We start from the raw sequence: 22,579 nt of genomic DNA, 5'->3' as shown, positions 1-22,579 counted from the left end.
ACCTGTCAGAAGGAGACTATGTATTGGTACACTTAAAGCCAGCTTTCTGCTTAAAATCACTGATGAAGCTTTTGTCTGTTGTTCAAAATGTTTTTCTTCTTAGTACTAAGCTTCTCTTCATCACTTTTAAAAGGGCTATTGAACATGAGCATAGTTTTTTAAAGAGTGGTGTTGTTCAACATTTAAAATAAAATATTAGGACAGATACATTTTTGAGCAGCAATTTACACCTTAATAAAACATTGTGATGTTGAGGCCCTGAATAAACTGTAAACAATGGGACCCTCTACCTAGAAGATGATGAAAATATAAAAGTATATCAAGGTTTGGTAGCTTTTGGATCAATAGATAATCTTTCCACCTGTCTCCTGGAGGCTAAATTACTCCATTAATGGCAGTGAGGATGACTTGGACATATACCACATAATATGTTAGGAGACTGAGCCCTCCCAGGTGTTTTGGCTGATATCTAAAGCAGCAGAGAAAACAGAGGAATGTGTGAAAACAGTGGTCCCAATACTTCTCAGGGTAGTAGTATTAGCAGTAGTGGTGGTGCTGGTCATGGTAAATTGAAACACTTAGCTTCTAAACTAGACACTTTAAAGAAAAAGGATAATAGCTCTCTCTAACATCACTCATTTATTTGTCATATACATGACATTTTTTCTATAATATTATGTTGTAGGCCTGCAATTGCTGCACTTCTTGTGTATTCCTTGGCATTCCATCTCTTTCTTTAATAGGTTACTACTGTCAGCTGTGTTCATCTGGCATTGATTATGTATTTTTCTTTAAATAATGTGCTCTAAATAGTGGGTTTGCAGGTCACATAACTAATTAATTGTATTCAGTAATCCTAACTTTTTAATAAAAGCATATTCTTTATCATAATATCTAAGCCATCTTTATAATAATACTTTTGTTAGTAGCAATTTTCACTGTTTCATCTACTGAAATTTAAGCTCTATAATTTCGATATTCATAGTACTTGGAACTATTCAAAACTAGCCACACAGTTGCAGTTGCAACCTTCTTCCAAGGTTGAGTATTTCATACAAAATGTGCTACGTCTCTAGGCTGACTGTCCTGGCTGTCCAATTCTTGGATTCTGTGATTCTTTAGGGTTAAAAAAGGCTGTCCTATTAAGTATCTCATGCTGATCAAAATAGTTCTGTAATGAGCAAATCATAGGATATAAATGTTCTTAATAGTCAGAAAAAATATTTTGGGAGATTTGTATTTGACTCCAACAGCATAAACTGTGAACAGCTCATGAAAACTAGGAAAGGAAGGACAGGTCTCTTTAAAAGGATAAATAGTGCTATATCTTAGCAGAGATCATTCTACCAGATGCTAAAATTTCTTACCATCCTCAAGTGCTTTTTGTTATATTTCTCTTCCTAAATAAATGAAGATCCCTAAGTGCTTACTTTAATATCATGCAGTTTTAACTGTGAAGCTTTTTAGACTTTGCTTAGTATAAGAAAGACAATGATTGTATTCTGTATTTATTTTATTGTTCAAGTAATAATTTGGACAGTGTTTGCAACTGTAGGCATTTTCTAGAGGAATAGAGTAGTACTTAGATTTCTTCCACTAACTGAAAATGGCTGTGTTGGAAAACTACTCAACTTCTCATGCCAGGTGGCAAACCAGGCTTAAAAATGCTTGAAAAATATATTGAAGGAGCTGGACCTTATGTTGTATGATCTGGAAGGGAGACTGCAGCCTTGGGGTAGAAGTGCATTAGAAGACCCATTCCTGAGACTCTACAGACAGCACAGCCTCTGGTCAAGAGCCTGTGGAAATTAGCTCTTGCTGATCAACTGAGAATAAATCAAACAGGCAGGGAAGAGCTTTAAGGAAATTAGAATGGGGGTAGCACAGATTGAGAGAGTCATTTGAAAGTGTCTTAAATAAAAAAGGGTATTCAGATTCTGTTAATGGTCACTGGAAACCATAGACCAGATTAATATATTCTCCTGTAGCAAAGTTCTCCTTATTTCACAATGAACAGATGTAATTCTGTCCACAGGAACTCTGAATTTTGTCAGCCAAGAAATTCTGTGCATTTCTCCTCCTCCTCCTTTTAACTCAATGCCAGCAGCAATTTTTATTTCCTTTTTATCCCATCTCCAAAGTATCTTTCTTCCCTTTGCTGAAAAAGATTAACAGAGAAATGCTGTAAGGCACAATACTAAGCTTTATGGGTTTTTTTCAGGAAAGCACTACATTCCTTTCTATCCTTTCTAGGAATGAAGGCCAAAAATTTATCACAGAGCAACATTAATATAAGAGTATTTAAGGACTTAAATAAATAAACTTTAATAAACTTGTATTTTCAGCAAAGAGCAGATGGTATTTGACAGACCTGCCTGAAGCTATGTAACATCACATGCCATGCTATTTATTTTTCAATAATGTGATTTACTAAACAAATTTCTCCTTCTTTGAAATCATACAGTGTAAAGGGTTTCTGTGTACAGGTTAGAAGGTAGTAACCATTTTCTAAGTAACAGGTGAAGGGCACTTAAAATTCCTGGGTAAAGAAAAACTGTGCAGAAAGTGAGAAGTGTCTCTACAGCTTCATCCGTGTTCATATGTGTTAATTAAATATTGCCACTGAGAGAGGTCAAATGGATCTCTGCCCACTTGGTTTGGTAGCCTGTTTCCCAGCACAGATTGGTTGATATCATTTAGCATCTTGGACAGCATGGAGGCATGATTTAGGCAATTGCACAGAGGAAGGAGTTTTTCGGGAAACAATACAGAACAGCCTTTGCACTGTTTTGAAGGGAGGAGGACTTGGCCAGATGGATATGGACAGTTTGTGTTGTGTCGCCTAAGGTTCACAGAAGGATTGCCAGTTGTCTTGTGTTTCACAAGAGGATGTACCTTAAGGGCCACTGTTTATGTAACTTTAAACTAGATTTCAAAAGTTACGGGATGAATTTGAGGAAAGGCTTAGAAGACGTGCAAGATGTAGGCGACCATGGGCTTATTCTCAGTGATAGTTTTCTCGTAGAAGCAATACAAAACACCTAGGTAGGAATATAAATTACAAACTTTTAAGTCCATCTCAACACTCCTACTTTTTTCCAATGACCATTTAGGGAAGGTCAGGAGCCTCTGATCCTAAACTGTGGAGTTTCTCAAATGCCCAATTTATTCAGTGTCATTCTATCCCATAGCTAACTACCCTGGAAGAAGTCAGAAGCTCCTATTCGGGACAGTTTTCTGATCCCCTAAAGGGGTACTTGACTTGACATGAGAGTGATGAATACAGAAGACATCTGCCCTGAGTAACAGCAGTGGAGAATTAATAACTACTTCTTTTATTTAAAAGCTGTAAAACATCATCACAGGTGTAGCCTTATTGCCATTGTATTTGCTTTTTGATAATTCACATTGTGTTAATATCCACTACATTTTTGATAGTTTAGCACATTATTCCCTGATCTTATTTAAAAAAAGACAGTCTCTCTTTGCCCTAGCAAAACATTTCAAAACATGCTGTGTACTTTTGTATCTTCCTAAGTCAATGCATTAAAGCTTAAACAATGAAAAGGAAAATAACTTAGACAATATTAAAGAAATTGAAGTATTTGTCTGGGAAAATAAAGCATCTGAAAACGCTAGTGTCACCAAGGATACTTGGTTCAGACAGTGCACAGCACACAGGGTAAATGAAAGTTTGCTTGGAATATATCTTTGTAGCTATGTTTTACAACCAATCAACCAAGGAATCTGGCTGCGACTATCTCATCTGGCAGTCCCCATCACACCATTTCAAAACTTAAGAGAAACCTCCTATATCAAACTTACCTGCCTCATTTTCACTGTGAAATTCCAGCTTGAAAAACTATAGATGATGTGTACATGTGACAGCTGCTGTCTTGGACAAAATAGCAGGCACCAAATTCAGGATACATAATACTAAAAGCATGTGCTGACATTGCTTAGACTAAAGAGCCATAGGTATTTAGCTGAGGGCCAGAAGAACTCAATCAAAGGATGAACACAGGAAAGGTGAGATAAAAATACCAGCAGGTTACACAGATTCCTCCTCTTGTATCACAGCAATTACTTTCTCTTAATTTTCTGGTGTCACTTTGTACAATTAACTCCTGAATTTTTGATGGATTCTTTTTTAAAACCAGGAGGCAAGTTTAGATTCTGTGTTGAATTCTGGAGGCATTTGATATGTTTGTGTTTGAATTTCTAAATAAAAGAAGGAATGGGTGTTACAGTTTTCTAAAAGATCATCAGTGTCTTGGTCTCTTCTCATAATTACTGACAATAACAGAAAGCAGGCATTCACTTGAATGAATGCTTAAAGCAGGAGAGTGGAATGCAGGCCACTTGCCAATGTGGCCATATCGAGCTGATAAGAGTGCTGTACATTTGAGAGATGGTTGCTGAAAGGGTATGTTTAATCCCCATCCCACTGCAAAAGTGACTTCTCAGTAGTTCCCAGAAATGTATGCTATTAGGCTCAGCTGGAAACAGAAAATCGTTCTTAATCATATGCAAGGAACAGTTCTAAATAGAAGTATTTGAAAACAGCATTGGGAAGGAAAGAGTACTGCCAGGAAGAATGGAAGATCGTTTTGATTCTTGATGAAAAGCTATCAAACGGAGTTCAATGCGATGAGAGATATGACAAATCTTTAGAGAAGCAGTTTTCTCTTAAGAGAAAGGCAATGCAGCTGACAAAGTCATATAATGCTTTTTGTACCATTGAACCTTTAAAAAATGTTTCTTTTTCATTGCTTATGAGCCACAAAAAGCTGCTTTTTTTTCCCTCCTTTTTAATCTTCGTGAGGATTTTTGCTTTGAGACTTCCTGCAGGAAAGTGTTTTAAGTGGAATTCTTCTTTATACTGCACCTAGTGTCTGCCAATATGATTCCTGTTTCAGGCACGGGGACCATTTTCCTTCTGTCCTCAAGCTGTGTTGCTGCTTATTATCATGTTTAACATTCCCAGTGCCTGGTAGGATGAAGATTAGAACCTCTTAATATTCGTTTTATAGTGAAAGGTCTTGCCAGGTTTTTTGGAGTATAGACTATAATGTATGCACATAGTTTATTGGTGGAAAAGTTCTGAACTCTCCAGTGAGTCACCTTAATCTTTCTTCTTAGGATTTTAGAATTGTTTTAAAGTAATCTGCTATGCTCCCCACACGTAAACATGTTAAAAACGTTACATTACAAGTAAGAACTCGATGGAAGAAAATTAAAGGAGGTACACGGATTTCTTCTGATAAACATGTATTCTTATTGTTTTTCAGTTCTATATTTTCTGGAGTATTTTTTTCTAACTCCAAAATTTCCTTTTTTAACAGACTGGAAGGAAGGAGAAGGGTGATCCACTCAACATTGCTATTGACAAGATGACCAAGAAAACACGAGACCTTCGAAGACAGGTAATCTATGCTTTTTATAATGCTTCTTCATTTTCCAAGGAAGTCATTGCTTTTCAGCTTCAGACTGGTTCTGCCACCTGTAGTGGTATAAAGAAATTGTGGCCATATTTAGATATGACACTACATTACATGTGACATTAAGCAAAGGAATAGTGTTTCCTGAGCCAAAAACAAATGGAGACTGAAACATATTCCAAGTGTAACCCTCAATGGTCTTATTATGTGGGAGGGTAGGCAGATTGGCCAGACCTTCACTGCCTTTGCAGCCCAGCAACCCTAGTCATAAAAACACTGGCATATGTGCTCATTTGTATTTATTTGAATACTCTCCTTGAAATAACAGGAACAATGAGCAGAATATGATAAAAGTTTGTAAGAGCAGAATATTTTCAAATAAAACTTCTAAGGTACTGTATTATATAAAGAAGGCTAATAAAGAACAGGTTGTCCAGAGAGGTGGTAAATGGCTGACCCCAGGAAACATTCCAGGTCAGGTTAGATGGGGCTCTGAGCAACATGATCCACTTGACAATGTCCCTGCTCATTGCAGGGTGATTGGACTAGATGACCTTTAAAGGTCACTTCCAACACAAACTATTCTATGATTCTATGAATAAGTACATGTGTTATGAATATGTAAAGCATAGTTAAAAGCATAAAGGATGACTTTCCTATGTTACATTCATTATAGTGTTTGGTATATAAGACAGAAAGATTAATTAAAAGAAAGCTAGAGATGAAAAAGACTAGAAGTGATACTGGCTGTGGCCAGCAGGTCAAGGGAGGTTCTTCTCCCCCTCTATTCTGCCCTGGTGAGGCCTCATCTGGAGTCCTGTGTCCAGTTCTGGGCTCCTCAGCTCAAGAGGGACAGGGAACTGCTGGAGAGAGTCCAGCACAGGGCCACCAAGATGATCAGGGGACTGGAGCATCTTCCTTAGTAGGAAAGGCTGTGGGAACTGGGACTGTTTAGTCCAGAAAAGAGGAGACTGAAGGGAGATCTTATTGATATTTACAAATATCTAAAGGGTAGGTGTCAGGAGGTTGGGGCATCCCTTTTTTTCTATGGCATCTAGCAACAGGACAAGGGGTAATGGGATGAAGCTGGAACACAAAAAGTTCCACTTAAACATAAGAAAAAAACTATTTCACTGTGAGGATGAGGGAGCCCTGGCACAGGCTGCCCAGAGGGGTTGTGGAGGCTCCTTCCTTGGAGGTCTTCAAGACCCGCCTGGACATGTTCCTATGTGACCTTATCTAGATGGAGCTGCTTGTGCAGGGAGGTTGGACTAGATGATCTATAAAGGTCCCTTCCAACCCTACCATTCTATGATTCTATTAAAAGGGAGAAAGCCTCTACAGGTTTACATTTCCATATTTAAAGTTAAAACAGAGGAGGTTGCCTCTTATATCTCTTTTTTTTTTCCTTTTAAGAGTATCTCAATTCTCAAAGAATCAAAGAAAGAAACAAACTCTACCTGACCAATGAAAGGTTGCCTCTGTGAAAATGATCCCAAATCCACAAATCTTCATGACCATGTACAGACTTATATTTATCTTCAGATACTTGTTTGTAATGTGATAGTTTCAGAAACAATGGCCCCTACAGACATTTTGAAATCAGTGCTCCACGCTGCTAAAACTCAGCTCATTTCCTCTCTTCCTTAACTCTCAGCAAACATATTTGAGGATGATATTCTCAGAGCTTATTTCTCCAAATCGTTAAAATATTGCAGTGGACTTAAAGACAATATGAATCATTGACTCTCCTGTATAAAGCCTAGCATCACATCTGTTGCTTGGCTAATGACAGAAGAAAAATCTCCACTGTTCTGACCTCCAAATTTGTGGGATCCTGGGTTCTGCAGTGGAGTTTGTACCATGTGTTGCCTCCCACCTCTGTTCTTATTGCTTGAAGGAAGTAGCAGACTAACACATGAGTTACTGTTCTGTGTGAGGCTCTCAGCAGTTGCCTGAATTACTCATCTCTAAAGCCAAATTTACTCCAAAACGTGATGTAAAAATGGCACCTTTCTTAATAAACTGTGTGCTTCTCGTGTATATTCAGCCCCATGGGTGTTGAATTTAATCTGAGAAAGGTCGGAACTCTGTATATGTGTAAAGTGAAGCACATAGATGATATTTTCCTGCTTGGAGATGAAGCTTTTAATATAGTTTGTGATATTTGTCAAAGTTCATCACATAAGTATAATGTTTATTAAATTGTGGTAGTTGCTAGTAAACTAATGAAGATCAGCTCATACTTGTGCCAGGCTTTGCATGAGCACAGAGGAAGGTGAAGTCTCTGCTTTCAGCAACGTGTATTCTGACTATAAATCATTATGCTTTTAGAATCACAGTCAGTGTCCTACTCCATCACATGCATCATCACAGTACACATGTGTACACCTACCCAGACCTGCCTATACCCTCTCTGCTGAAGTCCAGAACATGTGAATGTCACTGAGGGCTTAGTTTAATGGCAGAAGAGAGAGGCTTGAAGATTAGGAAGAAATAAACCACAGTTGAGACTGCAATGTTGTATTGTTTCAGTCTTTCTGTTTTGGGCTAAATGGGGGAAGAGACAAGGAACTTTGAATACCATAATGCCTTTTGTTTTTAATGAATCCAATTTAAAGCTTGCTTGTCAGATTTATGAAGCTTAATCCATCAAACTAGACAATCTACAAAATCTATTTCGGTAATGAAGAAGGTATATGTATATATATTTCATTTGGTAGTCAGGCTCCCTTGCAAGGCTTCAGTAGTCAACCATCTAAGACTGATTTTCCTTCCTCTCCCCAGGTTACTTAGCTCTTTATTTCTGAAGACTTTATTTGATTATCTACAGAACACATAGACATGTGGAACGGCTGTGGATGGGATACAGGGTGCTAAAATTCCATCTCACAATTTACAGTCACATCAGTATTTCCTATTCAGATTGAATTACATCTTTTATACTCATCATTTAAATTCTCCTGGGCATTGGAAGACTATCATGGAGATCTAATTATATATCTTGATATAAACTGCCAGTAAGAACATCAAGCTAATCAGACTGAACAAGTTCTTGGAAGCAGATAGGTCTCACCAGCCCATAGCTTACTGCTGTCATTTCTTACCTGATTTTGTATTTGGATTTGACTTTGAACTTGGAAAAAACACAGGGTTCTATATTTGATAACAAATTGTGCCATTTGGCAGGATTTGGTGTCTTTTTGCCCCCTGGACTACAAGCTTGTTTAAAAAAAAAAAAAGCACACAAAAAGACCCCCACAAACAAACAAAACCCATCTAAAAGCAAAACAAAAGCATCTTTCACTGTGTGATACAGCAAGTTAGACCAGCAGCAGGGTGCTTGTTGATGTCAGTTATAATTTCCCTCCATAGAGAAAAAAAATATACTATCCCCATAGTTTAAATACTACAGCTGATCATAAAACAGGAGGCACAGACAGTACTTCAAACATTGCAACTCTGCAGTGACATTGAGACAAAGATAAGCAGGAAGGACACACCAAAGAGTTTGGCTAAGACAGAAACTGGATGCCTGGCGAGGATCAGCATGGTCTATAGATCATTCGGAGTTGCATGAGCAGGGCACCAGCTGTTCTACTGTCACCACCACTGCTGTCCCACCTGGCACTGCCACTTCTTCCTTCCCTGCTGCTGTCTTGTCGTTGCCTCTTGTCCTGTTCCAGTTGATCAGCTGAGCTTACTCAGTCTCTATTAGCCATTCAGTTTCTCCGCAAGGTGTAATAACCAAAACCATTAGTTTTCTCTTAAAGACCAGATATCTGTACTGTTATTAATTTAAAGAGTAGGCTCTGTGCAATATTCTATGCTGTAGATTGAAATAAAATTATTCTTCATTTTTATCCATTTAGGATAGATTAATACTTCCTATATCTCTAAGCAGAAGGAATTGTAAAGAAATAGAACAGTTTTTTACCAGTGATTCTCAGTTTATATTGGAAATGATGCTCTCATATAGCTGTTAACAATTCATCTGTCACCTGCAGACTTAGGTTTATGTCATTATAAAGCTACTTAGAAATACTGTACCAACTACAGACTCCACAAAAAATTCATCCTTTCTTTAAAACTGAAAATCATCAGAAATTATCCAGAACTTTAATTTTGAAAACAAAATCTAAAAGCCTGAAAGTGTTGAAAAGTCACTTTGGGATTTTTTTCACTAGTTTCCAGTTTTCAAAGTTTTTTGAAAGTTATTAGTTTATTCTAGTTTAGCATTGCAAAGATAAATACATGGATATAAAGAAATATTGGAAATTAGAACCACTTTTTCAGAATTGCCAAGGAAGTTTTCCATGGTTTTGAGGTGTTTTATACAATAGTTTTGACAATTTTGAAATATTCAGGTTTCATTCCATGAATAAAGCAAAAATTTAAAAACACTATTTTTTTAAAGTTCTGCTTCTCCTTCCAGTTTTAGGCAATGAAACTTCATTATAAAATATATTGATAGGAACTGCAAAGCAGAAAGTATGGAAATAACTACATTATCAGTTGCATTTTGATAAATACTTTGAAAATTCAAATTGTTGTCACAAGCTTCTGTTTTAATTCAATGGATATCTAATAGAAATGAATGCTATTCTTAGATATCTAGGTCTATGTGTGCAGTACAAAAAGCATTTTTTTGCCATCTGATTATTTTTTAGGAGCCTTAGACTGAGTGTTGTTGGTTTCAGTGTGTTGGGCAGGTGCCACAAAAAGCAAAATAACATTGACATCCTATTAGTAGCTACATGCAGTTAGTATTCAGGATGGTGATTTTGAATATGGAAAGATATCATCATTACTGGACTCAGGATACCTGTGTCTATTCTCATGGCTTGATAAATTCTTCACACTATTCCCTGAGGTAAAACATTCTGATTTAGCATTTTTTTATCAAAAATATCCTCTCCCCACATTGTCTTCTCCAGACAACATCCTACAAACCTCTGAGGAATGCATATTGTATAGCCACAGGACTGAAAACTAAAGTTGTGAACCACTGAATTAATGTAGTCTTACTTTCCATAGCATTGTACTGTGCAGGGCATCCTACAGCAATAACCTCACCCTTATGGTTTCTGATTTTCATACTCCTTTTCATTGTCCCAAATTCATCTTCCTCCTCTTTGCTGCTACCTCATCTGCTGTAGCTCACTTGTTACTCCAGGCTGGTTGGTGAAAGGAAGAGGTGAGGCTGGTTTTGACATCTGCTCTGCCAACTGCCCAGCTGGTACCCACATAGTGGTCAGCAAACTGGACCTGTGTGGGATGCTGGCTGGCTGGCTACTGACTACACAGGACAAATTGCCCTCCATAGGGCTCTTAATTCAAATCACCAGTCTACCCAGACAATTTTTCTATGAAAAGATATTTAGCATCCTCATCCTTTTCTGTCTTTCAGATGGTTTTAAGACTGGCCGAGAGGTCAAAATGTATTTGAAAAAGGGACAGTTACTCTAATGAGCTTCATTTTCTCAATGTCTGCTTTTTCCCAGTAGCCACTGCTGGCCCCCTAGAAATGGTGACACATTTTTGGGTACTCAAGATCAGATTTGGTCGTTTAGGTATAATCTGATATGAATAATGAGTGTGCTATGGTTTCTTTCTAACAGCCACACATTCAGGCTTGTTCAATCATGTACTTTGCAGCAGCTAAATTTAAAATGTATGTATACATATCTCTCTCTCCAGGTCATATTTGCCCTTTCTATACCTCTAATCTATTCTTTATGCATGATGTAGTCAGTACATCCTTTCACATGACCCTTATGTTTTTTTTGTTATTGTATTTAGATTCTCCTTATGCTAAGCTGTGCTCTTGCAAATACCTTTCTAAGCCTCTTGATGGACTACAGACATGGCAAGCTATAGTCTGTTGTCAGGCATATTCTCTAGTATACCCCCATTCAGTTGCACAGCTACAATTACTATACTCCTTGTCTTTTAGCCTTTGATAGAACAGTTTCGGTAGCAGCATTAGGCTACAAGTCAACCTTTCAAAAGATGAAGGGTTGATGAGACAAATTTATTCATGCAAATTCAGTAAAACAAATATCTAGAGGATTACATCTTGATCATACTCAGTTTTTACCAACTTCAGAGATCTGTGAAAGTACTTGCAGTTTGGTGTCTTTTTTTTTAAGATGGGTTGCAGCAGTTGGAATTAGATAACAGCCTTCATAACATTCTTGGGCTTATTTGTCATATCTTTTTTTTTTCCTAGCTCTTGAGAGGCAGCATATCCCTATTTGCTCTTTATGTCAGTCACTTCCACTTAGATTAAGTTGTATCACTACTGTTTATGAATGCTGTTTGCGGTAGAAAAAAATATGCTGTTTAGCACTTTGAAACCTGCCAGAAATTGACATAGACTCTAGAGACTCTCAGAATAAAAAACGTGAATATTAGCTTATGCAATTAGACTAAAGGGACACCTAAAGCTGAAAAAACTTGTTCCATTGGAACAGATCTCGCTGTAGCTAACCCTTACAATGCACATTATATTACAGATAGACACTTGCATCTTGTTTTCAGCCTGTGGATTTAAATCCCTTTCCAAGTATATGTGTGTCTTGCTTCTTTACTGTATGCAAACAGTTTTGAAGTAAAAACAGGAACTCTTCCAAAAGAGGAGATTTTATCCTCATCATTTTGCAGATGAATTACTGCCTCATATACAGACCAGATGACCTGTCAAATGCCTTAGGAGCAGCACCTAGAAATTAAATCCAGTTGCCCTGAATCATGATTTACTGACTTAATTTTGTTGTTCATTCTCACTTACTTCTACAATGCTTTATGAAAAAAACAAAAGTTACTGACCAGTTTTAAAAGAATAATCTGAAACACAGAAAAGTAAAGTTGCTTCTGAAGGGGAAGCTGCCTCAATGTAGGTATTCTGTGTTGTACTAGCTTGAAGAGGCACACAGTGTCTGTACTTTAAGATATGAGCCCAAGGGAAGTATGAGTGCTGGGAAAGCAAAACAAAACTAAAATCTTCAGAAGAAAACAGTAAACCTAATGCTAATCAAACATAATAGATATTAGATAACTAACTACTTTCAGCTTCTTTGAGAAGCTGAACAGCATACACAAAGAAATAAAAACTCATATGGAGGAGGTGAGGGGAAGAGAAAAGAGAGAACCTTGAGAATTCTCACCAGCTGATGTCAAGTATAGAAATTGGGTGATAATATAAGGAGGCTGGTTTTCCTTCAGTCAATAGAGAATTTGTCTTCAGAGGGTGGTTTGGAATTTCAAGGACCTACTTTGCAGAAGCTCTTTTTTTGTTTTTTTTTTTTCTTTGTATATTGGGAGTCATGAACAAACTAATTCTTAATTTAGGCACTCAAAAGATAGGAGTTTAAAGGTAGGTTTGTATGAATACTCTTTTGACTTTGTAGCTATAGAACCAGTCAACACTGCAGCAATAGGTGTGTTTTTAGGAGAGCTGGGAGGGCTAGTTCTGCCTTATGTTACCATAAAAGTAGTTTTTGACATGCCCTTTGATGCAGACAAGAGAGCACTAGTTGAGGTTCTAAATCCTGAAGGTGGTGGGGTTTTTTTTAATTTGAGGTTTGTATAATAAAAAGAGGTCTAAAAACAGCCAGAGAGAGGGTCATGGACCTTACATAGCTCTCATAACACTGAGAATTGGCAAGAGAGTTGATATGGCATTTTGAAGATGCAAAACTTTATGCAAGTGTTAAGTAGTAGCAGAATATCCAAGAAGGCTGTAACTTCTAAAAGTTAGTCTTGTGTGAATGTTTACTAAAGATTTCCTTTGTGAAGGCAATGTTGAAGCAAAGTCACATTTAAGCAGATGATTCACAGGAGTCTTGCTAGGGTTGAGCTGTGTTTCTAAAGATGAAGTATCAGTTGTTCCCATGAGAAAAGATGATGTGACTTATGACATTTCCCTATTCTGTTGCATGAAAAGTCTTCTTGACAAAATGTTGGCATTTTTTTAAGGGAGCCAGCCATAAGTTAATCTAAATGTCTTTGAACCTAAAGCCACCTGTGGTATCAGCTCATTAGAAACTCAACACCTTTTCCTTGTTGCTTAATAGGTTATGTTTTGGCCTAATGATTCTAGTGCTCTTGATTATGGAAATCTGGAAGCAAGGTCTCTAAAAACAGTCTACGAAATGCTAATACAGAGTTGTTTCTGTGCCAGTACAACACGTTTGTTTCTTCTGTTCATTTAATATGGATACACCCCATCGTGTGTACATCAGCACTTCTTTACTGGGTTTCTCTAGCAGCTTATACAAAGGTATTAGACAGAAGTCTAGTGTAATATGGGCTTATAAAGCAGAGATAGTAATGCTCCACTTGATAAAGTCTTTCAGCTTCCACTGAATTTGTAGCTGCTCCTTAAAGCAACAGAAGTAGAAATACTCTGAATTTCACCAGCTTGGACTGAAAGGACTGTAAGCCACTGTAAGGTGCTCAATATTGCATCCAGGTCTTTTTCTGTTTTCATTTGGTAGACTAACTGGTATATTGACTTTAGGAAAGGTTTTTTTAGAAAACTGTCTAAAAATCTGATCTGAAAAATTAGAGGCAATGAACTGTTATTTAAATTGCACTTAGTCATGAGTTGGACTCTCACTTATTTGAGTGCATATATCTGTCTCCCTCAAAATGCAGTTCTTCTAGATGTTTATCACTGTGACATTGAGGGGTTTATGGTGCTCTGAAGTGCTTCAGAGGAAATGGAGAGTGTTTTAATACTGCTGATTTACTCTTTCAGGTCTATAGTAATTTCCTTACTGCCTAATTATAAGGCTTGGTTTAATTTACTCTACATGTAATGTTTACTGATGCACATATGGTGCCATATTTCCGGAAACTATACCCATATCAGGTAGTTTTTTGTAAGGCTACCACATGTAACATTTACATCAAATGAAGACAACTTTGATCTCTAACATGAGGCTTTTGTTGAATTCTTTTATCTGACAAAACCCCAAGAATGTAGTAGCTATAGCTGCTTTTGCTTTTTGAAGCAGGGACTAGATAATTTTTCCTTCTTAAACTGAATGAAGTTGTGAGCACAGAGGGTTGGCTTTTCAAAGTGGCTTGTGAGGAATTGAGGCAAAACTCAGTGACAGCTATATTGTGTTAGAGTAGATTACTGCACATAGTTTGTCTATTATTCCTTAAATAATGAGTCTTCATAAAAGCTCATATATTTCAACAAATCTTTGTACTCACTCCAGGAACTTTAGGAGATGCCTAGCTCTGTAATCATTGCAGAGAAACAAGAGTGGAGTTTTAAAACTTTTTAATGAGACACTGTAAATATGGGAGAAGCCTAACAGAAGTGTATAATGTTGCTTCTCAAAAAACCTCCAAATAACAAACCAAACAAAGAAAGAAAACAACCAAATAAAAACCTATTCCAAGAAATTGCTATTGATGATAGCTCTTCTGTAGTGTCAGCTAGAGAATGAGCTGTAGTCACATCAGCTAAAGAAACTTAAATAAAAGCTTGGATTCTTAAAGACAGCTTCAAAAGTTGGTGTTTATTATTAATAATGCTGTAGCATGAGTTAGGAAGCACTAACTCATGTTAGTGCTAACTACTACTAAGTGTAGATGAAACTGCAATACTTTTTCAAAGACTTTCATAATTCTCCTCCTAATGCATTTATGAGCAATGGCAAAGTAGATAAAACTTAATTTCCAAATGAGATTTTAACATTGCATTTGTTTCTTGACTAACTTTTTCAGTAATACTATTTCTGAAGCATTACAATATATCATTAATACTTGTTATTAAGCAACCAGAAAAATAAAAAGATTTGTTTTCAGATTTTGCTTTGTAGAAGTTACTGCAAAGGAGAAGGAAACAAAATAAAATAAAAACAAATCAGGCATAAAACTAGCAAAAGCTCCAGCAAAACAAAAACAAACCAAAGGAAAAAAACCTCAGGCTGTGATCTCACTGCAATGAGGGCTCTTGAGAGATATTGGATGTTAATCATTCCCTGTTCATATGGCAGGATCAGTTTGTGACTTTGAGTGGCTCTTGGAAAGGGTGATGAAAAATCCATTTTTGCAGAACACAATCGATTTTTAATCTCATTTCAGCCATTGTCTGGAACTCCAATAGATAGATCTACCAAGGCAGCTGTCACTAGCTTCTGTTGGGACAAAATCTCTAGATTTTAGAGAAGCTGATGATAATATTTAGTATGCCAGGCTTTTCATGCAGCTGTGGGACATGGGAATGCAAGTGTGACACATGTAGCACTTACTCTAAACCTTATTGGATCTAACTGCTTTTAAGTGAAATTACTATGCATGCTTATAGTGAGGATAGCTTCATGAAGGGTTTTTATTGACAACTTCCTTCCTAAGAGTGACCAAAGAGCTATCTAACCTCCTCAAAACAGTTTTGTCCTAAATATTTTTCAAAATTTACAATATTTGTTAAAAAAAACCCATAAAGCTCCAAATGTACTCGACTAAAGTATCATGTCAATAGATGCTGGGATAGTAGTGGAAGATACACAATGTTTTACAGTTCTCAGTTTAATCCATAATTTTTCTTCGTAGAATCACAGAACTGTTTTGATTGGGAAAAAACTTTTAAGATCATCAAGTCCAACCACTCTTTTAAATATCTCCAGTGATGGGGACTACCACACCTCCCAGGGAAGCCTGAGACAGTGTCTGTTAACCCTCCCAGGGAAAAAGTTCTTCCTAATCATCAATTTAAACATCCCCTGGTACAACTTTTTTTGCATCTGACCATCTAGACTTGCAATCTCGGTGACTTTTTTTGACACTTCATAGTACTCCTTGGTTTTCACAAGCATATGTTTCAAAGTCCCCTCCCTTACAGAGTGCTTGGCCTGTAATATTCATATGTTTAGAGGCTATGTGGATGTCTGTCCCCTAAGCTTATAAATCTTTCTCTGCTATTATGTAACTGCACTGATGTTGTTAGCAACCTTTTGTACAGTCAATATAAACCTTCTGAAAAGACAGTGTAAAAGTTTTAAGTCAAAAATTGATAGACCACCTCTGCCCCTCCAACAAAACAAGTTGCAGAATTGTCTGAGGCTTTCTCTTTAGCAGTGTATTGTAGTAGCTTTGAATGGTCAGTCTCTTATTCTCCAGAACGCAGTTTCCCAATATATTGGGGAAGATACATTTTAGCTGCAGTGAATAAAGCTTTATTTTCATCCCTTTCAATTAAATTAATAATTGTTTGGGGATCTCTGCAGCTGCAAAACTGAGTTTGGTTCAGCTTGTAATGCACATTAAATAAAAAACATTGAATAAAGCTCACCTTGGTAAAATTTTGTTACAGGTTGCTTTACGCTGCCAGTCTTTATAAAGTTTAACAATCTGTAGGAGTCATTAATCTCCTGCTGTTACTTTACCTTCCAGTGTTAGTATTAGACATTTAATTCTGTACTAGACTGTAAGTAGCACTGAGACATTTTGGTTCTGAAATTGTTATATAGCCTTGGAAAACATCATTTCAGTGGGCAGTTTAACCTCTTTGAGCTCTATTATAGCCGTGAACTGACAATGATAAAACAGCCTTAAATAGTGCTTAGAACAGAAGAACATGATGCTATCAAAACCAGCAACTGACTCTGTGCACCATAAACTGTCTAAATTGAACTGGAACAAATTGAACTGCCCTGTGATACACTATTCATACTTGTAAAAAATATTTGCAAGTCCTGATGTTTCCCTTTTATGTCTTTGTGCTGGTTTGGTAAACTAATTATGCTTTCAGCTGTATGCTAACTAATAAAGTTTTCTCCATGATAAAATGAATTAAATGAGACTTTTATTTAATGTGCTTGCTCCAAAAACAAATGGAGCTTCATGTAGTGGAAACTACCCATACTTTGAAGTCACCTCTAACTTAAAAATTCAGTGGGGGGAAAAAAAACCCTAAAGCATTGTCTTATAAGTAATAGTATGTGTCATAATATTTACATCAGAATGATGGGTAAATTAAGGCATTGCAAAGACAATTGTTAATGTACGTGAAGCCTCAAGATCTCATAGGGCTTTTGGAATAGAACTTGACATGGTTTTCCTGCATGCCTTATGACTGTTTAAATTCGAGTCACAGAATTCTCCTGTCCCCTTCTGAACTGATGTCAGTTGCATGAAACTGCAAAATCTCTGCATACATAAGCCATCATTTTGGTTTGACTTCGTTGCAGTATACAGAGGAATATACAAGATTAGTTTTCCAGTACTTATTTACCTTGATGTATAGCCGTAATTGGATCAAATAGATTGGTAATGCTGAGCTAATACTTTTAAATGTCTTATCTGGTGCAATTAATATTACCTTGTCATGTATTCATTTCAGCTATTGGATGAATGTCTTATGTTCATACTCCTGTCACATTTAACAAATGATTTTGTCAAGTCATTCTTTATGACTTTGGTGATGGATAGCAAAATTTGTGGTCTCCTGCGTATATAAAACCTGTTAACTATACCTTTCAACTTCAATGCAAGGGCGTCCTAAAACTCAGATAACCATTTTCTAAAGGAATTATAATGCATGTTTACATGAGGGGTTAGAACTGTGCTACTGACATCTATGATTAATACAGCATAGAAAAACAGAATTTGTTAATTTTATATTGATCAAACCTGTGACAGTCAGAAATGATTTTTTTTTCAGCTATTGCAGCTCTGAACTGTAGAAGGCAATATACAGTTACCAGTAGAAATAAGATATCCATTTTATTCAAATATAACTCTACTATATACTTAGAATGATAAACCCCAAATTGCTAGTTTGCTGATCTTCTGAGTGTCCTTTGTTACAAATTTCTAGGATGTGATTGTAGACTGAAGGTATTTAATACAGATTAAAATAAGCTGTGTACTTAAACATTGTGAGGTTTTTCTTACAGTTTGTTAGGGCATATTGTTATAATCAGATCTACAATACCCCATTAACCTTGATTAAATGGTGACTTGCTTGTTCATTGAACACGACACTTTGAAACAGATACCTCTTTATGGAATGTTATAAACAGAAAAATGTCAGTGTTCATTTATTCAGAGTAGGTTTTTTTCAGTCTGGTGGATAGTAGATTTTACTGATAACAATATTGAAGTTGTGGAAGTACCTTTCTCTTTTTTTAAGGATTTTTCCTGTGAATGAGATGAAAGATACATGGGATTTTTAAAACTTATATATTCCTCTGGAGCTGCTACCATTGGACATGTTTTGGTACAATGGACTTCAAAAAGTCTAACTATAGATGCTAAAAGTGAGTCATCTAACTTGAGAGTAGAGTTTCTCAGCAAGTGCTGGGATATGGACATCTGTAGGGACTGATTAACAAATGTGAGACAAACTTTCTCTAGCAGATTCTATGAGGACTCCTGCTGGCTCAGTAGGGAATCATAGAATGGTAGGGATTAGAAGAGACCTTTAAAGATCATCTAGTCTAACTCCCTTGTTCAAGTAGGTCCACCTAAATCAAGTCACACAGGAAAGTGTCCAGTCAGATTTTGAAAACATCCAGAGAAGGAGACTCCACACCCTCCCTGGGCAGCCTGTGCCAGGGCTCCCTCACCTCACAGTGAAATAGTTTTTCCTTGTGTTTAAGTGGAACTTTTGGTGTTCCAGCTTCTTCCTATTAAGCCTTGTTTTGTCACTGGATACAACAGAAAAAAGAGATGCTTCAATGTCCTGACATCCACCACTTAGATACTTGTAAATATTAATAAGATCCCCCTGCAATCTCCTCTTCTCCAGACTAAACAGCCCCAGGTCCTGCAGCCTTTGTTCATAAGGCAGATGCTTCAGTCCCCTGATCATATTGCTGGCCCTGTGCTGGGCTCTCTCTAGCAGTTCCCTGTCCTTCTTGAGCTGGGGAGCCCAGAACTAGACTAGAGAGTGAGGACTCAGGATGAGGTCTCACCAGGGCATAGTAGAGGGAGAGCAGAGCCTCCTTTGACCTGCTGCCCCCCGGTATGCCATTAGCCTTCTCAGCCACAAGGGCACATTGCTGGCTCATATTCAGTTTATTATCAATCAGGGCTCCCAGGTCTCTCTCTGCAGAGCTGCTTTTCAGCAGGTCAACCCTCAGCCTGTTCTGGTGCTTGGGGTTGTTCCTCCCAAGAGGAAGGATTGATATACATAGTGATTAGAAATCTACTAGCCATATAACATAGAGTGCTACACTGGTACACTGTTCTCTGACATTTAACTTATTTGTGTATTTGTCTTTTCTTTTTTGGCAATGCTTTGATATATTTGTAGCAATTTTAGTGTTTATCTTTGCATTGAGACAGTACTTGTGAAAATATTCATGGATCAGGATCTTGTTGTGTAAGATGCTATACAAACAGACCCAAAGGACAATCTGAAAGAGCTTTCAATTTAATAATAAAATAAGAATCAGCAAGTGGATATCAGCAGATTGATGAGGGAAAAAAAGAATAAGGGACAATCTGATACTAACCACATACCAGCTTCCTAATTCTTAGCAGGTCTACTCAATATATTTCTCTCCTCTTTATTGCCTTTCCTCCCAATGCCCCATTTGTATGTATTAACATATTAGCTATTTTGAGTGCCTTTAATCACTTTGTTAGTGGAAAAATACTTTCCAGGTATAATCTGAGTGGAATTAATTTTTAAGACGAATTAAGAGTTGCTATTCTTGATATATTAGCTGCTGTGATTGTAATAGAAATAAAAGGATTACCTCGTGCAAATGCATAGATGTTATTTTGCTTTGCTTGTTTTTGCCACACCTCTCAGGGGTTATGGAAATACTTAAAGCCAGCTTTCTCCAGTTGCTGATGCCAAACAGCAACTGCATCTTGGATCATGTATTTATGACACCTAACAATATAGAATCATACAACGGTTTGGGGTGGAAGGGATCTTAAAGACGATGTAGGATCAATTTCCAGTGCATCTGGGTGTTTTGATGATGCTATATCTAGCTAGAGCTTTCTCTTCTGACTGCAAATAAAGAAAATTACTTTTCCTGCTGTTTCATCTAACTAGAAATGCATGATTTAAGGAGATCAATGACTAGCCAGACCTCCAGGCTGCATCTTGTCTTTTGAGCCCTCAGTTTTTTATTCTTAACAATCAAAAAGCTGGAGAAAACATACTGGAAACGTTTCTGATCCAAAATGTTTCTGAAACAATTAAGTTTCCAGGAAGAATCACTTCAGGTTTCAGTCATCTTCCTGGCTATCTTTCAAATTTTAGTGAAGTTTGATGTTAATTAGTGTTTATTAGCAAGGTAGAGATGGTAGTGACATCATTCTTACAGTAATATTTTTTCAAGCAGATGTTTTTATGAAATAACAGATGTTTAACCATCAGTAACTTGAAGGATGCTGTTAGTTTTTTCCTTTGGAATAAATTGTAGTATATTTTCTAATCCATCTGGAAAATGCTTAGAAAGATTTTCTGTTTTTACCTGTTGGGGTTATTTGAAAGACAACGTGAAATATTAGGCATGTGCTAAACAAAATACTATTCAGTGCAGAAATTAGAACAGACTTAAAAATATTCAGAGTAATATTTTTAGGGAATGTTTGAAGTTAAGCTTCTTAATACTTGGTTTTTAAATGAGCTGAACTGATTTTTTCAAGTAGTGTGCAGCTTTCAATTCTCATCAGTTTGCAATGTATTATGTGAGTAATCGCTATCATTCTGTATAGATCCATCCAGTCCGGTAGGATTAAATGCATGTCAGCACGAATCTCAGGTTTTTTTCAGGCTCTTAAGAGTTTGATATTTGTATACTTGCTGCAAATACATAACTTGGAGGAAAGAAAGAAAAGAAATCTGAAACTCAGATACAGTGCTGTGAGATGCCACACATCAGTGCTTAAATATAAGTAGCCAATGAATACAATGTGAATGTGCATTGATAATTCTCCTTTTATTTACTGGTCTGTTTTCTTTTGTCACAGCTACGGAAGGCAGTAATGGATCATATATCAGATTCATTCCTGGAGACCAATGTCCCATTACTGGTTCTCATTGAGGCTGCAAAAAGTGGTAATGAGAAAGAAGTGAAGGAGTATGCTCAGGTCTTCCGTGAACACGCCAACAAGTTAGTTGAGGTAAGTGACCATATTGACAGAGCTAGATTTCCATCTTGCCCCTCTAGTAGAGTCAAGAAAAATTCTAAACTGGATGAAATGTTAGAGGTAGCATTTCTGTGATACAAGTTTCAGGCATTTTGGTCAACTTTATCACAGTGATTGCACGGCAAATATCCATATGACTGCCAGAGAGGAGCATGTGCTACATTTCTGTAGTTCATTAAAGCATCTGAGCCTGTTAAAAATGGTACTTCCAGTATTTTATCAGAAGTCATAAGCAGCAATAATTAAATTTCAATTCAGCTTTAACAATATGATAAATCTTAATCCCTATTAAGTAAGAGCCAAATAATTGTATCACAATAATGTATCATGTATTGGCCAAAGATTGCTCTAGATTTAAGAGATTGTCAGTGTGAAGTAGAATAGGAAAAGAACATCTAGAGAAGGCATAGCCTTAAGACCTTATCTATTCTTGAAAGGTCTGTATTACAGAATAACAGAATGGTAGGGATTGGAAGGGACTGCTAGAGATCAACTATCTAGGCCAGCCCCTCCTTCTTGTTCTTTATGAAGACTGGAGGGACACTGGGACATCCTTCAGTCCTCAGACACCTCACCTGTGTACCATACTCATTCAAAAATGATGGAGAGCAATTTAGCAATAACATCAGCCAGCTCCCTCAGCATTCATAAGTATATCCCATCGGGACTCATGGATTGATGGGTGTCCAGTTTACCAACCATGTCTCTAACCCCATCCTCATGCACTAAGGGAAGGTCTTCCATTCTCCAGACTGTCTTACTCTTACCTCCAGGGATTGGGCTTCCAGAGGGCCGACCTTGACAGTAAAGACAGCCAAAGAAGGAATTCAGTAGTTCTGCTTTCTCGGCATCCTCCATCACTAGGGCACCCACCTTATTCAGCAGTGGGCTCTCACATTCTCCCTAATCTTCCTTTTGCTACTGATGTACTTGAAGAAGCCCTTGGTTCCATCCGCACTCTTTTCCAAGGATGGATTCTTTTAGAAGGATCTTAGAAA

General features: G+C 37.1%; 1 protein-coding gene across 1 annotated transcript in view; it reads left to right on the top strand.

Moving 5' to 3' along the window:
* The window catches only part of CTNNA2 (catenin alpha 2), a 524,185-nt gene that overhangs the window by 396,503 nt on the left and 105,103 nt on the right, over positions 1-22,579 (top strand). The window contains exons 8-9 of the mRNA XM_061992337.1: positions 5,346-5,426; positions 21,402-21,554. Of these exons, the coding sequence (XP_061848321.1) occupies positions 5,346-5,426; positions 21,402-21,554 (234 nt within the window). The remainder of the gene's footprint in view (positions 1-5,345; positions 5,427-21,401; positions 21,555-22,579) is intronic.

The sequence above is a fragment of the Colius striatus genome, chromosome 3 (genome assembly GCF_028858725.1).
Source record: "Colius striatus isolate bColStr4 chromosome 3, bColStr4.1.hap1, whole genome shotgun sequence".
Lineage (NCBI taxonomy): Eukaryota > Metazoa > Chordata > Aves > Coliiformes > Coliidae > Colius > Colius striatus.
The sequence above is the reverse complement of the archived record's forward strand: the minus strand, read 5'-3'. Positions and strand labels throughout refer to the sequence as shown.